We start from the raw sequence: 15,422 nt of genomic DNA on the forward strand, positions 1-15,422 counted from the left end.
CTCACTAGGTCACATATGAAGTGATGCAGTGTATGATCTTCCATTCCTGCAAGCTGTTGAGCGCTGCCACTGAAAGACTTCAGACTGCCAGAAGCCAGAGACCTCACCCACAGTCCACACTTCTTATTCCTTTTAAAATGGACAAACTATTCCTTAAACAGACAGGTTGGGTGCAAAACTTTATAAAAAAGCAGTGACAGTCTGCTGGTCTGATGGGGGGAGGCAGCTCATGGGCACACACGGCCCTTCTGCTCCTCCCAGACCCAGAGAGATGCCCCACGTGGCCCGTTCCTGCGTCTCCTGAGCTGCAGGACCTCAGCGAGGCCAGTGCTACGTGAGAAGGGCAGGAACTGCAGGACAGGACAGGACAGGACGGGACGGGAGGCAGCGGCTCGCCGGGAGCTGACCCGACACACAGCCAACGCCTTGGCTCTCGTTATGTCAAATCCTGCTGCCTCCTCTTCCCTGGTGCTGTGGAATTGCTGTTCACAAGGGCTTCTCACAGGGATAAGGTATAATTTGTGGAAAGAAGACACTGCGGTTTTAAAATAACCTTAGCTTCTCCTGCTAACAGACAAACTGTCTTCTTTTTGCTATTCAGTGTGTAGTTGCTATTCAGGTAATCAGCCATTTTCTCACCTGATTCTTGTCGGAAATCCAATCTTCAGCATGTTAACAACATTTTGATAGCTGAAGCTTTTTTTTTTTTTAAATTATTTTCCAAAATTCTGCTCTTCCGATTTGTGCATTTCCTCAAAATGTAGTCCAAGTTCTATTTAAAATGCTCTTTTCATTAGTATCCCCTAAAAGAGATGGAGAAGATTTCATGTAAGAGACAGTTTCTGTTACTACCTAGCAATGCTTGGGGTTGGGGGACTACGCTGGACAATCTCTCCCAAAGCAGAAGTGCGGCAGGGCGCGTGGCGGGGCCGCAGTCACAGACACCCTGCGCTCCCGAGCCTTCCTCTCCTGCGCCGCATCCAGAACAACCTGCCCTTCCTCCTTTGCAGCTCCTTCCACAGCAGGTCAGGGAGATGGCTCAGCAGTGCCCATCACCCAGCTCGGCAGGAAAAGTTCTGTTTGTTAATGCACCCCACTGTTCGGGATTACAAAATTGGAGAGAGCACCCAGCCAAAGAGAAAATGGGAAATGCTGACAAAAACCTGACCTTACCAAAGGTGTTTAAACTCTGAGAGATAAAGAACCACTGAGAGCCTGTTTAAGTTCCTGTAATGGCATTTGACATTATTTGGTATGTTGGCTCTAGAAGACAGGTACTAGAAACAGTGGAGACACTTACGGAAGTTATTAATTTATTATTTCCTCAGAACCTACCTGCTGCATTATCTAAGCTAGTGTGTATTTTTACAAGCTAAACGGATGCCTGAAGGGACAAAATAGAATGCATACATTAGATTAGCATAAAAACGAACTATTTATTAATACACTTCATGGTCAAGCTAATGAAGAGTCTAAGGCTTACCAACATCTGAAGTATACCTCGCTTCAGACAACACTTATTTACACATAAGGTTTTATTTTGTATCAAAGATTTGCCCAACTGCTATTTCATAAATCATGGCTTAAAAACAAATCACGGCTCTAGCTACTTTTTATGAGTAGGCACTGCACCTTTTTGGCTATAGCTGACTCTACTGAATTACATTTAACCAACCCAAGCATACCTTAAAGCAGGTTATTAAAGCAGTGCCTGGAAGGACAAACGTTGTTTGCTTCTCTCAGGGTTTAGAAAAAAGGAGGTGGGAGGGGCACTAATAATTTGACAGTATTACTTCAGAAAAATGTTTGAAATGAATAAATTAAGTATGAGTGCATACATCTCAAGATTCTTTTTATGTTTAAGATCAAAAGCAAGAGCAAAGTAAATTGCCTGCTTGTCATCTTGGTATTATTGCACTGACTGGTTCAGATTTCCTTCTTATGCTAACTAACAAAAGTGGAATGCAGTGGAGGGAATAAAAAAAGTATTATTGAAGAAAAACAACATCAGTTAGGCTTCTATAAATACACAGCAGTGACCTGTTTCTTTGTTCCAGATGTAATATCCTGTAGCAGAACAGCAGGAATTAACACTAGCAGTGGCAATAAAGAGTAACTGAAAGCTGAAGCAGAATTTTCACTAGAAAGTATCTGGAGTTGGTAGTAAGTTCTAGCAGAGGCTGATCCCGAGAGGCCAGCTCCAAAATGGCATTTCTGCACTGAGCACTCACGCAGCCGAGTCAGTCAGCAGCAAAATCCTCCCTACAAGCAGGAATTTGGATGAAGAGCAACCAGAAACACCAGCTAGTTCAGAACGACTCCGCCTCACCCAGGCCAGGGTTCCACTCTCATCCCCACTGGTCTGAGGAGGATAAGGATTCTTTTTAACTCCAAAGATTAAATTTGGTGGATAATGGAAAGATGTTAAGGACCAATGATGCTTCTGGTAAAAAGAGTTTATTTCCCTGATTAAGCACTCATTTCCCTTACTAGCAGATAGTGCTCCATGGGTTGTCATATCACTATTGTTTTATGGTAGTTACTTGTTTCTACGTGTACTCACATACAAAAATAGCTTTGCTTAGCTGCAGAATAAGTGTAAAGTATCATAAAGAACATGCACTATTATAGCAGCACTGACTCACTGGAAGACAGTACACACGTTGCTCCCATGCAGCTGCTGTGGTAATCAGGCAGTAGGTGCCCTAGGGTTGGATCCCTGGTATCTTCACTTAGCTGCCACTTTAGTCCTGCAGGTTAAAAACAAGACAGAGTAAGGTCCGTGCGAGGTGTCTGCCTGTGAGTGGGCCCTAGGGCACTGCTGGAGCCTGCTGGTGACCCGTCCAGTCCCTGGAGGGCAGCAAGTGCCACACCACGGCCCTGTCCGAAGGAGCTCAGCTGAGCACAGATGGGGCACGTGAAGCGTCAACTGCCCTATGTCCTCCCCACGCACGTCTTAGTTGGAGGCTGCAATGAGCAGCTCCAGCTGCCCAGCATCCTCTCCTACCTGGTCAGGAATTGTATATTTAAGTACATTGCCACAGCGGACAATGATTTCCTTCAGCAACAGGGACTGTCACCAGTCAAGCTCCCCCGAGTTCGTTTCTGTGCTCTGTTTTGGGCAGTAAGAGCACAGAATGCCCAACCAGCAGCCCACAGGCAGTTCTACACGGGCGCCTGCCTGTCCCTGTGCAGGAAGGATTTAAGATTCACTGCTGCAAATGCAGCCCAGTGAATAGGTTCAATGAGAAAGAAATGCCAAGTTCAGAACTGCCTAAGTATTTTACATTAAGCAGGCACAGTAATAACCTGCAAGATGTTAAGGCATTAGAACTGACTCCGCATTCTCCAATTACCTGTAGCATCAGATATAAAATATCCATTCTTACTGTATGGTTCCAAGACCCAAATGGTGTCTAGAAAGCACAAGATCTCTGCGAAGAGTCTGCTATGTTACAGGACTTTTGTATTCTGCCATTCCTTTAAAGCTTCCTGCAGCAAAGTCTGAGTAATCTCTTCCTTTATTGTTTACTGTGCTGAATTGCAAATTTAACTTTTGCACCAGACAGGTGACTATGTTGCACTGAGCAAAGCACAGTCAAACTGATAAACTAAACAGGATGACTCATAAGCATAGCAAGTGCCACCTGAAATAACCTCCATGTGCCCCTAAAACGTTGCTTCATTCTGTTTTCTACCTTCAGTCATTTGCTATTTACATGAGGCTGGGACTAGGGCATGGCAGGACCTGTGCAGATTCTACCAAGTACATACCATACTATTTATATTTTGCTTTTCTGAGCAGCTTAACTTTCATCTACAGGCTGAGCTTAGAGTTGAGCCTAGGTAGAACCCAGGCTGGTATTTTACAACAGGCTTCAAATCAGTATCTCCCATAAAAGCAAAGGAAAGCACTAATAGAGCTGACTGTCTTAGGACAGTTTCACCTGCTTTTCATTTCATCACTGTGGAAGAGGTCTAAACACACTGTAGGGGAAAAGATTATAGGTTTTCTGACTAGGGAAATAAGGATTTCCTTGTAATGTCAGGGGTATATTCCTAGTAACTGCTCTTTGCCTTTAGATTACTTATCCCATTATCCAGCTCCTGCTGTGTGAGGGTAAAAACAATAGTTGATAAGCCTGTAGCATCTCACAAATGACCCCTTCACAGGCCTACTGGTGGAACACAATTAAGCATGGGTTACTTGAACATTACATACGGAACAGCAGGTTGCTGAATATATGAAAGATAACAGCTCACCCTTAGAAGCTCTGCTCAGTATTTTGTAATGGTAAACACAATGGTTTAGACTGTACAGTACATATGGTCAAAATTCACTTTGTCTTGCTATAGCAAAGAATGCAGACCATAAATAATTCATTTCTCAGTATGCTTCAGTGAGTTGTAGTTTTCTCCTAATTTCTTTGGGCATCCTTCATATTCTTTTTTTTTCTTTGTACAGTGAGAGCTTTTCCATTTTTACATTTTTTAAGACAAACGATGTCGCATTGCTTACCCCCAGATTATATTTTCCTTCCTAGACACAGGCATCTGTGACCTTCATACACTGGCACCAGGGTACCTGGTTACATCTTTAAAACTCAGGAAGGTTTGTAGTGTGGGGGGATCCTTCCTTAAGATAGGTGGGAATTGGAGGCTCTAAGGAAAGCAGAGCTTCCCAGCCCTCCTGCGTGTCGGTAATTCAGAGCAGACCTCTCGCGACACGGCCCGTCCCCGCGCGATGGGCGCCTCCGGGGCCAGCAGGAGCAGGTGGCGACGCGGGCTCCTCAAAATGCTGCTTCTTTCACCAGCACCAGCAGCCTCAAAGCTCCCTTGGCTGTGAATACACCATAAAAATAAAGCGAGAGCCTGTGCATCAGGTTACCGCGGGCTGCTCCCTACGGCGCTGGCGCGGGAACTGGGAACGTGATGGGGTTTTAGGCGGCTGCGGATTGAAGACTCGCGCGCAGCCAAGCGTGGGGACGGGGGAGCCACCGTGCTCGAAGAGCCGGCGCGCAGCGCGACGCGCTGGGCACCCAACGGCCTCCTCCGCGCTGGCTGCCGGAGCTTAGTTTTCAGTAGGTGGTTAGCAGGATTCAGCATTTACAGATGACTAACGGCAAAATATTTCCCTATTACAACACAGCACTTTTTCAGCCAACACAGCAAATTGTACAGTCCCTCTTCGTAAAGATTCTGAAATATTCTGGTTCATGAAACAGTCACCTCTGCTAACTGCTGGCCACCCAGTCGCATTTGTCCTAGAACACTTGCCTGTGTGCTTGTTGAGTAACTCAGTATTAACCTAACATAGAATCATAGAATCATAGAATGCTTAGGGTTGGAAGGGACCTCTAGAGATCATCTAGTCCAACCTCCCTGCATACGCAGGGACACCTAGAGCACGTGGCGCAGGACTGCATCCAAGCGGGTTTTGAAGATCTCCAGAGAAGGAGACTCCACAACCTCTCTGGGCAGCCTGTTCCAGTGCTCTGTCACCCTCACTGTTAAGAAATTTTTCCTTAAGTTCCTATGGAATTTTTGATGTTTCAGTTTCCGGCCATTTCCTCTAGTCCTATCAGTGGCCACCACTGAAAAGAGACCATCCCCGTCCTCTGCACTCCCTCCCTTGAGGTATTTATATACACTGATTAGATCCCCTCTCAGCTAACATACTTATAGATACTTCTGCTGACCCATCAAAGTGCCTCCATGACTAAGGAGCATATAACCTATTGAATTCAAATAGAAAAGAATACTTCTAAATTATGTAGGTACTTTTGAAAAGGCCACTCTCCTTTATATTCTCATTAACAGTACCCCAAATCAGCTGCAGGCTACAACATTTTCTGTAGCAACTTGACATAAAACTCATTTACATGTTCTTTATTTGATAGTAAGTAGCAGTTTTCAGCCATCTGGTCCAAGTAGCTTTTTTATCAGAGAACGGTAAGGAAGAGGAGTACAAGTGGCCTTGGGAAGCTGTGACTGACATACAAGGATCATAGACCAGATATTAAACAAACACACACACCCAACACACGCTCCTGCCAAAGCCTCTTTGCCAAGCTTGCTGTTTGCGCTCGCTTCACGTGTTTCATTTCCCACTCAGGTGAACTGCACTGTACTTGCAAGCAATACCCATTACCAGTGACAACCTGGAGACCCCCCTTCCCATGCAGCGTAACACGCACGGGGCTTCTATCTCTCGCCCCAGAAGATTACCACAAACCCCTGGAGAAGGAGCTTCAGCTTTCCTATCCGAGTTACCGTTCAACTTCCTGCCCCTTTGGGCAGCCCTAGCAAACAGGGTAATACAAACATTCTTAAAAGACTTTTAGAAACATCTCCAGAAGCAGGTAAGAACCCCGCTGCTTGCACCCTATCCAAACAGACGGGCACCACCTCAAATTCACAGGCAGCACGGCCCGTAGCTGCGCGCCTGGCTGCCGGCTGCTGAGCAGGCAGCGCCGTCGGGCCCCGCGGGCGGCTGCTCCGCAGCGTCGGCACCGGCTGCATCCGAAGCGCCGCTCCGGCTGCCGGAGCAAGCGCTGCCCTAGGAAGGGGTTAGAGTCGCAGCCCGGTGATTAATGGTTTTACAAATCCTGACATGCAAGAAAGGTACGTAGAATCATATACACACACACACACACATATAGAGGAACTTCTTAACTTTTGTGATTCATGAGATTAATCAATACTTAATTGTTCTGTGGTAATAAAAGCATTCAATTAAGATTTATAAAACATCAAATGAAGAGGGAAGAATAATCCAGTTAGTTGGTAGTGTGAACTGAATCTGCAAAGGAATTCCAGAGCAATGAGTACAGCTTTTACCGACTTACAGGTTTTTCAAGACAAAATGTAGAAATCTGGGGGGAAGGAGGGAATTTTATTGGTTTGGAGGTGAAGATGACCCAATTTCATCTGAATTGAACCTGTTCCAAAATTTCTGAAAAAAGAAAGGAAGCATGACAGAAAAGCAGATCTCGCATACCAGTCTAAGAAGTTGGTCTAAGTCAAATAGCATTTGCAAGCCTAATTTTTTCTTTTTGTTAAATTATCATACTCTGAAGGAAAAGCAAAGATGAATGGACTTGTGTGAACACTGATTTTGCTCATCTATTAGTGAAGAATTCAGTCAAGGATTCCAGAGTACTTTATGAAGCCTTCAACACAAGCGTTTCTTTACCTGCTGCAGATGGTTGTTTAGCTCTTCTCATCCTAACCAGTCTTCCATGCTACCCACCCCCATTTTTTGATGCAAATATTGCTGACTCCTGCAAAAGACCGAAGTATTTCTTTCATGCTCATAATAATGTTCCCCCAATCAGACAAAAAAAAAAAAAAAAACAGAGAATATCAAGAACATCAGAAGAGCTGTGTTTGTAACGTTAATTCATGTGATTCCACACTCAGCTCTTCTTGCTGCTCTTCCTGTCAACCCTTCTCTTCTTGGTTGTTGCCACCTTTCCTGCCCTCCCCACATTATAACGTGCAGCCTTTTCTACTTGAACGGTTTCTCTGATGTGCCTGCTTTATTTTCTTATTCCAAGTATCATCTGTGATAAACACCCAGTATCTCTGTAGAACAGATTATAAATTTTCTTCTCAACTGTTTGTTTCTTTTGGCTCTTTTTAAGGTCACCACTCTTGGGTAAACAGGCTTAAGTTCTGCTTAGTGAATTTTCTCCACATTAATTGACAAATACAGCTATATGATGCCTGTCTTTAACCTCACCTTTCAGAAGCACCATTCTCTAGCCAGTTATTACCGACTGCGTGTATGTCGGTGTGTGCAGTTACAAGCAGCATCCTCTGATGTGCTCATTCTTTCTGGCCAGAGGAGCCATAAGGTGACGAACACACTTGCATCAGACATAGGGACTCCACTAACACGAAGGGGAGCAGAAAGCTGTTCTTTTCTGCTAATCATTTAGGATGCAAGTTAAAGCCAGCAGTTTCCTTCTGATTTCATACTTAATGAATCACTATAAACATGACACCTGGAGCTGTATTGCTAGATTTTTTTTCTCTACAAGCCTGAGCCTCTATCACCTCAACAGCAGCTTTTACTACAAACACATTTTATACCTAACCTGCAACTGTCAACTAAATACACACTATTTTCTTTTTTTTTTTTTTTTCATTTTGCACAGGCGTTAAGGCTGTATTTTCTGGACATTACCACAGGAATGCTGGGGGTTCCTACAGAGGACTGGAAATGGTGGTTTCATCGGCAATAGGATGTCAGCTGGGAGAAGATGAACATGGGCTTCGAGTGGTTGTTGTCACAGCTGAAAAGATTGTTCATCGATATTACAGCCTAACTGAACTGAGCAGCCAAGGAATAGATAAAGATCTCATGGATATGCTTGGCAAGCAAAATTAGGCTGCATCAAATCCCTTTCAACTCAAGAGGTTGATGGGTGTTTCTTCCACTTTAAACATACGGAAAGTTCCAGAAGTTTCCACAAGGTGAAGATACCTTTCTCATTTTGCACCATGCCCCAACACAGCTCTCTCTTTCTTTAAATCCTAAATAACAAAACAAGGAAAGTGCTGAAGTGTTTCCCCTTTAGAAGATGAAACCTCCAGTTATACATGGAAAAACAACCGAACGAGCACAACAATATATTTTTGAAAAGGCCTAGATTTTTTTACTCTGTTCCTGGACTTTCTTATCTGAGAAAGTATAGCCAAGAACAAGAGCAGTTGCTTCCAGGTAACCCCGCAATTTGAGTCTATTTTAATTTGATATTTAAGACATTTTAAAATCAGTAAATTTGATCATTTCTATTATACTCCAAGCAATAAAAATGTGCCATGTTTTTACTCCAGAGGGACAAATCTAAAACTCAATGAAATCAACACGACTCTTACCAGCCTTTGGCTCAGACCTTGTTGCCTGCAGTGGTCATATTTTCTCCCATTTTCCACAGCCATTTAAGTTCTTCAGAACCAGCAGCAGTAGGAGAGCAAACACATTCCACTTTTGCGAAGTCACAGCTTGGGGTTTTCATTATAACCTGATTTTATATTATGAAACATCTGTAACAGATGCCACTGAGAGAAATTACACACAGAACAATTATTTTCCTTTTTAACTGTAGCTACCATTCAATTAGCATATATTATTGCTCTGTTTAAAAAGCTGGAATACCTGGACAAGAAAATATTCTCTACAGAAAGCTATCATCAGAAGTCACTGTTGAGTCCTAGATAAGTGGTAAGCTTTCATTTTCAAATGCAATTTACGAGTGCCTTGTTGTAGTATTACAGCCATGAGTGTTAAAAACCTGTAAAAGGCACATTTTGTTCACTGAAGTAAGTCTAAAAATACATATGATCTAACAAGAGGAAAGTTCCATTCTAAGTTCATGTGCTGCAAACTGTCTGTTTTTGTAGCATATATGTCTGATTTATTTCTAAAAAACCAAACAACCCTGCAGCAGGGCTCTGCCTGCACGGAGCTGCCCCATGCCACCATTCGGTAACCATTTGGGCAGCTGATCTGTTGTGGAGCAGCTGTACCTGCAGATGGACAGGACCCCGGCTGGGTCCCTCCCAACGCACCTTCCCAAGCTAACTGCCTAAGTCTAGCTTATGAATAAGAAAAAGAATGTTTGATTCAGCAGGAAAGAAAAGGATTCTGCTTTCAATCTCCAATTGAATGTTTTCAGGCTTTAGAGGAAACATCTGGGAACTGAGAACTAGATTCCTTTGAAACAGGCCACGTGCTAAGTCCATTGGAAGTGAAGCACACATTATTTCTAACACTTTTACCAAGATCTATGGCCATAGATGTCTCCTAAGCCACAAAGCACTTCCAAACTTTGCTCTTAGGTGACCTGAAGCTTCAGGAACCCCTGCTAACTGTTTCCTGGAGGGTCCAATGCTCCTGCCTGCTCCGCATGGGAAGAACAGGCTCTGACTTACATCTTCCAACCCCATCAGTGCAAATCTTAATGCTGAGGCAGCACTGGAGGGAGCGCAGAGAATCCGTTCCCCCCCATTCTCTTTGCTCTGGCACAGAGCTGCACGGCACAATGCACACAAGCGTGAAGTGCTTTTTCATATGCCTGCTTGTGAAAGGATGTAATTTGAACTGAGTGTAGGAAGCTCGGGACAGCCAAACCTAAGTTCAGAACAAAGTCTTCCCTCAAATTTTAATAGTACTTGCATATAGTGGTCTAAAAAGTAATTTCAGAGGTATGACATTCTAAAATAAAAACAAATGCTTTTTTTGTGTTTTAATAATAATTGTTTTTTTCTGAAATAGCTTTTTATCATTAGAAACTCTGTAACGTTTTGAAACTGCCACCTATGTACAAATCTGGAGTTCAATTAAAAAAATAAAGGTTGCTTTATATCTCAAATATTTCTCTTATCTAGCGATTTCTAAGAATATTTTACATTTATTTGTAAAAATATGAGATTTGTCTGCAGCAAACAAAGTAAGTGTTTGTCTTTGCAGCTAGTTGTGTAAGATGGGGGCTTATTTTTCCATTTCAGGCCTTTCCTCCCTGTACAGGAGCGTAGGAGCCAGTGATCGCGTTAGGTAATTGCATCTCACACTGCTTTCAACTAGCAGTATTAGGCTTTGATTTTTTATAAAGAGGAGAATTCATGAAGGGAGATTGATTTATGCCTCTAGCCTCACAGCCACTGTTTGCAATGCAAAACGACAGTGGTTTATGCCCCGATTCATCCAGGAACACTGCTGAAATCCATGATCCAGGTCCCACCCTCCCCGGGAGCAACCACAGCACCCTGGGGCCGCACACCGAGTTCTGCCACTGTGTGCAGACTGCAAATGCTCTCTGGAATGGAATCCCATGGATCTTCCTTCCGTTCAGTTCTCAATCTAAAAAACGATTTCTGCCAACTTTCTCTTTACCCAGATAAGTTTAAAAACAATTGGGCTACTGCTCAGCTTCATTGCTCAGCTTCACCTGGAGTTTCACAAATCTTTAATTAACCAAAAATGGGGCTCCTCTGACCATCCAATTCCAATACAGTAACAGCAGTAGGGCCTCCAGAATTTCCCAGCTTCTGGTGCAGTGGCTCAACTCACTGGCCGTATCCTGCAGGTGTTTGTTGTTAACTGTGCAAATCGCAAGGTGCTAGATGGGCACTCGAACAGGAAACTACCCTGGCACCAGGGGATCACGGCCATCGCGCACCCAGCCGGGCACCAGGGGATCACGGCCATCGCGCACCCAGCCTGGCACCAGGGGATCACGGCCATCGCACAACCAGCCGGGCACCAGGGGATCACGGCCATCGCACACCCACCCTGGCACCAGGGGATCACGGCCATCGCACAACCAGCCGGGCACCAGGGGATCACGGCCATCGCGCACCCACCCTGGCACCAGGGGATCACGGCCATCGCACACCCAGCCGGGCACCAGGGGATCACGGCCATCGCACACCCACCCTGGCACCACGGGATCACGGCCATCGCACACCCAGCCGGGCACCAGGGGATCACGGCCATCGCACACCCACCCTGGCACCAGGGGATCACGGCCATCGCACACCCAGCCGGGCACCAGGGGATCACGGCCATCGCACAACCAGCCAGGCACCAGGGGATCACGGCCATCGCGCGCCCACCCTGGCACCAGGGGATCACGGCCATCGCGCACCCAGCCGGGCACCAGGGGATCGCGGCCATCGCGCACCCACCCTGGCTGCCACAGCCTGGAGACGGCTCCAGCCTTCACCCATGCGGTCACTGGGGGAGAGCGCAGAGGACAAGGCCACAGCAAGCAGCGTCAACCTTCATTTTCTATGTGTTTTAAGTAGGAAAATTTCAAGCTGCAGTGATGGCAGCAGGATATTTAAGAACCGTATTTTGGTTGCAACAAATAAAACTGAACTTTCAAATTCATACAGCTAGCTCACAAGAAAAGCTTAATGTAAGACACAAATCAGGGTAGGCAGCTTAACCTCTTATGCGTATTTAGTATTATTATATGTATATTATTATACATATTATTAGTTTATACATACATATATACACTACTGGCACTGGGCACTAAGAAAGTAATTAGTATCCTGATTGAGATCAGGATCAAGCTTTTGCCATCAAGCTTTTGCCAAGTATTTTTTAAATTACAGTAGAAAGTAAGAAAACTGATGCCACATTGCACTGCAGCTTCTAAGTGATTTTTTTTAATTCAAAACTTCTATGAACGTTTCTGTGTGTAGTTAATAGAAACGCTACCGTGAGCTCCTGGGACACAGGTAAGGCCTACACTTCTGTCCCACCTGCGGACAGGTAAGCAGTACAAAGCAATTTGGGCTCCTGAATTAGATGGCAAAGCAAAAATACTCAGGGATATTATTAAGGACTTAATGACAAATGTGATTAGCTGCACAGGAAAAAAAAAAAAAACACCTTTTTGAGACATACAAACATTTGCCGCAGTTCTCAGCTGGCCTGTTTACAAAAGAGGGCACATTAAGATGCCAGCGGTGAGCAGCTGCGTACGGATGAACTCGCAGCCCGGGGGGACTGGGACAGGCCCAGCAGCAGCAGCCGCCGGCGGGAGGGCAGCGGCGGCACCGCGGGCTCTGCCCTGCCCCGGTTCAGACAACGGCGCCGCCTGCTCCTGCTGCTGCTGCTGACGAGCGGCCGGGCAGCCACGTGGCAAACGTTTCGGCACGCTGCAGTCCAAGACATTTAGAAGCTAACAAGGTCTGCTTCACACCGCTTTACACAAATTCTCCTTTTGAATGACAATTCAAATGCCCTAAACTTGCACCAAGTTTAAATCAAGTGTGTAAGTCCAAGTATTGCTAAGATGGAAACATGGCCTCATTTATTTAATAGAAATTGTGGGATGGGTCTTTAACCATGGTGCATTACTGAACGTCGCTGTATGAAGCAAGATGTCGACAAAAATAAAATATGGGTAGGCTTCTTTACCTGCACAGATGACAGATTTTTCTGGATTAATTTACTTTCCCAAGCATAATTAGCTAATTTGGAATTAATACCGATGCCTTAACTAATTAGAAATGGCAGAGGTCCTCATGGTCACAGAGCCTCAACTTATTTATGTAGAGAAAAATAATTCATACTGTGTTAAATTATGAAACAATTCACCCATGGAGACACTAATTATCATTTAAGAAAACAATCTTTTGATGTTGAGGATGTATTTCTGTAACTCCAGCAGGGCTGATAATTGTAACTCCTTGTCAGCATATGACTAGCTTTAAAGCAAAATACCACTAAAACTTCGAACAGTTGATGAAGGAGAGAGCAACTGGGTCCTCATGCATTTCTGTGGACTCAGGGTCGAGGAGGTGGGGAAAAAAAGAAATCGAATGATCCCACTTGATTTTGGTTTCCTGAGAGCAACTAAAAAGCCAAGATAACCTCTGGGGACTGAAATTAAATATGGAAATTCATATCAGAACACCAGGACAACCTGTGAAAGTACTCTAATACTACATAATTGATACAATCTGCAGCGGAAAACCGTGATCAGAAGGCAAGCTGAAAAAAGAGGTCTTTGAGAACAGTATTAGTCTGCCAGTTTCAGGGTAATCCACAAATTTAAGAACCCTCTCTCTCTTTCAGCATCTTTTCAAAAGTTCAGGAAGCCCTAAGTAAGTATGTGAGCACTCTGCGTACTGCCTGCTTTTAGTTCACTTGAGTCCAGTATCTAATCTTGCGGGTTCTAGTTGATGCAATATTTTGGCGGGATTATAATATTCAACTCCTGGAGATTACAGACCGAAAATAAATGCATGACGTTTTGTTAAAAAAAAAAAAAAAAAAAAAAGATATTGGGAATGGACTGTCACAGAAGTGAAGTCTCTTCGACCAACTGTTTGCAGGGCCAATGCCCCGCGTCAGCCCCGCTCAGCGTCTGTGTTCGTGCCTCAGCCTGACCTCCCTTTCAAGTCTCTACTACTCCAGCTTCTATCCTCAAGTAGCTGCGTTTCATTCTGCTACTGGAACAAGTAACTTGACATGCATCTAACATAAGCAAACAGACAAAGCACTGAAAACTAAAGATTTTACTGCTTAAAAATTCGCATTTCCTCAGTCTACGTATGTCATTGTACAAGCCATTGAAGACTAATGCCGCATTGTTTCAGCTAATCTTAATGCTGCGGATAAGCTTCTTTCTTTAATGCTCTGATTAAACCTTCTTTTCAGCTGCCACTTGAACACAGAAATATCCTTTACAGTAAGTGAAACATTTATACATATATTAGTTACCAGGAAGTCTGCTTGCCAAAGAAACCCTGACATTGCCCATCACGTGATGAGACACACGCGTAGGAGAAGCAGCAGTTTGCATTGGGGAAATTATTGAGGGGGGATTTCCATTTTAATCATATTCCACAGTTACTAGGAGCTTCTTTCTCTATCTCCTCTAACCTCCATGGGAGACAATCACTTCACAGGGGGCACGGGAACGCAGAGGCTGGAGCCAGGGAAGTGCATGGGTCAGTCTGCCGCTGCGCCACGAAGCTGAGCCCAACACCGGCACGTCCAGGAAGGGCGCATCTTTCTTTGGCAAATATGAGACATCTCCTAAAAGACAGTTTAATGCAATAAATCTTTTTACAACCAGGCACTTAAGACCCCACTGCTATGTCCCCGTGTGCCCAGAAGACAAGCAGCCACGTGGCCGCTTCTACGTGCGCCATGCTTGGATTTGTTCCACTGAGGTCTTCAAAAGGACAAGAGGTACCACCTGCTTCATGCAGCTAACAGCAGCATTACAACAAGGAGGTCCTGGACAATTAAAGATTTATAGTGTTTCATAGAGGGTGGAAAGGTTTTTTTATTGTATGTTTAAACAATTAAAATTATTTCTGGTAACTCCTAACTTGCATCCACATCTAATTCTAATCCTACACTCCCCAACAAAAAGGAGTTTTATTAATTGTTACTCAGCTAAAGGTTGGGAAATTCCAAGTTGATAAATGTACCACAGTGCTCTTGGACATACTTTCTTTGGAAGACACTCTGTAAAAACTAGCAGGGAAAAACATACAATTGAGAAAAAGCATTACAGCAGAACACAAAATTAGTCCTCTAAATGAAACAGAATCCAATGCAGCAGATACAGAAAGGGGGGTGGGGGGAGGTTTACAGAAATAAAGCAACAAACCAAAAGCTTTTCAAGCCACAAGAAAAATATACCCAGAACCTCTCTTAAGAACAATAAAAACTCAAAGTCATTCCTTTTTTCTTAATTGACATTTTCATTTTTTTTCTAGAAGTAATTTCTTCCTTTACCACTTTGTCAAATTCACATATTTTAGCGCATTGCTACTAATAACCAGCTATTCTTCCTCTAAGAGCTCCATTACAGCCTCATCCTACTGAAATTACAGTGTTACATCAGTTTTGGATAGCCAGCAACTCTATATATCTCAAT

General features: G+C 44.1%; 1 protein-coding gene across 3 annotated transcripts in view; it reads left to right on the top strand.

Moving 5' to 3' along the window:
- CPPED1 (calcineurin like phosphoesterase domain containing 1) overlaps positions 1 to 8,480 on the top strand; it is a 74,693-nt gene extending 66,213 nt beyond the window's left edge. For all 3 annotated transcript variants that reach the window (XM_088522995.1, XM_088522997.1, XM_088522994.1), the window contains one exon: positions 8,163 to 8,480. In XM_088522995.1, the coding sequence (XP_088379121.1) occupies positions 8,163 to 8,395 (233 nt within the window). In that variant the 3' untranslated portion in view covers positions 8,396 to 8,480. The remainder of the gene's footprint in view (positions 1 to 8,162) is intronic.
- The last annotated feature ends 6,942 nt before the right edge of the window (positions 8,481 to 15,422 follow it).

This window comes from Tinamus guttatus, unplaced genomic scaffold (genome assembly GCF_059628265.1).
Source record: "Tinamus guttatus ecotype Peru unplaced genomic scaffold, ASM5962826v1 Tinamus_guttatus_pri_ptg000172l, whole genome shotgun sequence".
Classification (NCBI taxonomy): domain Eukaryota; kingdom Metazoa; phylum Chordata; class Aves; order Tinamiformes; family Tinamidae; genus Tinamus; species Tinamus guttatus.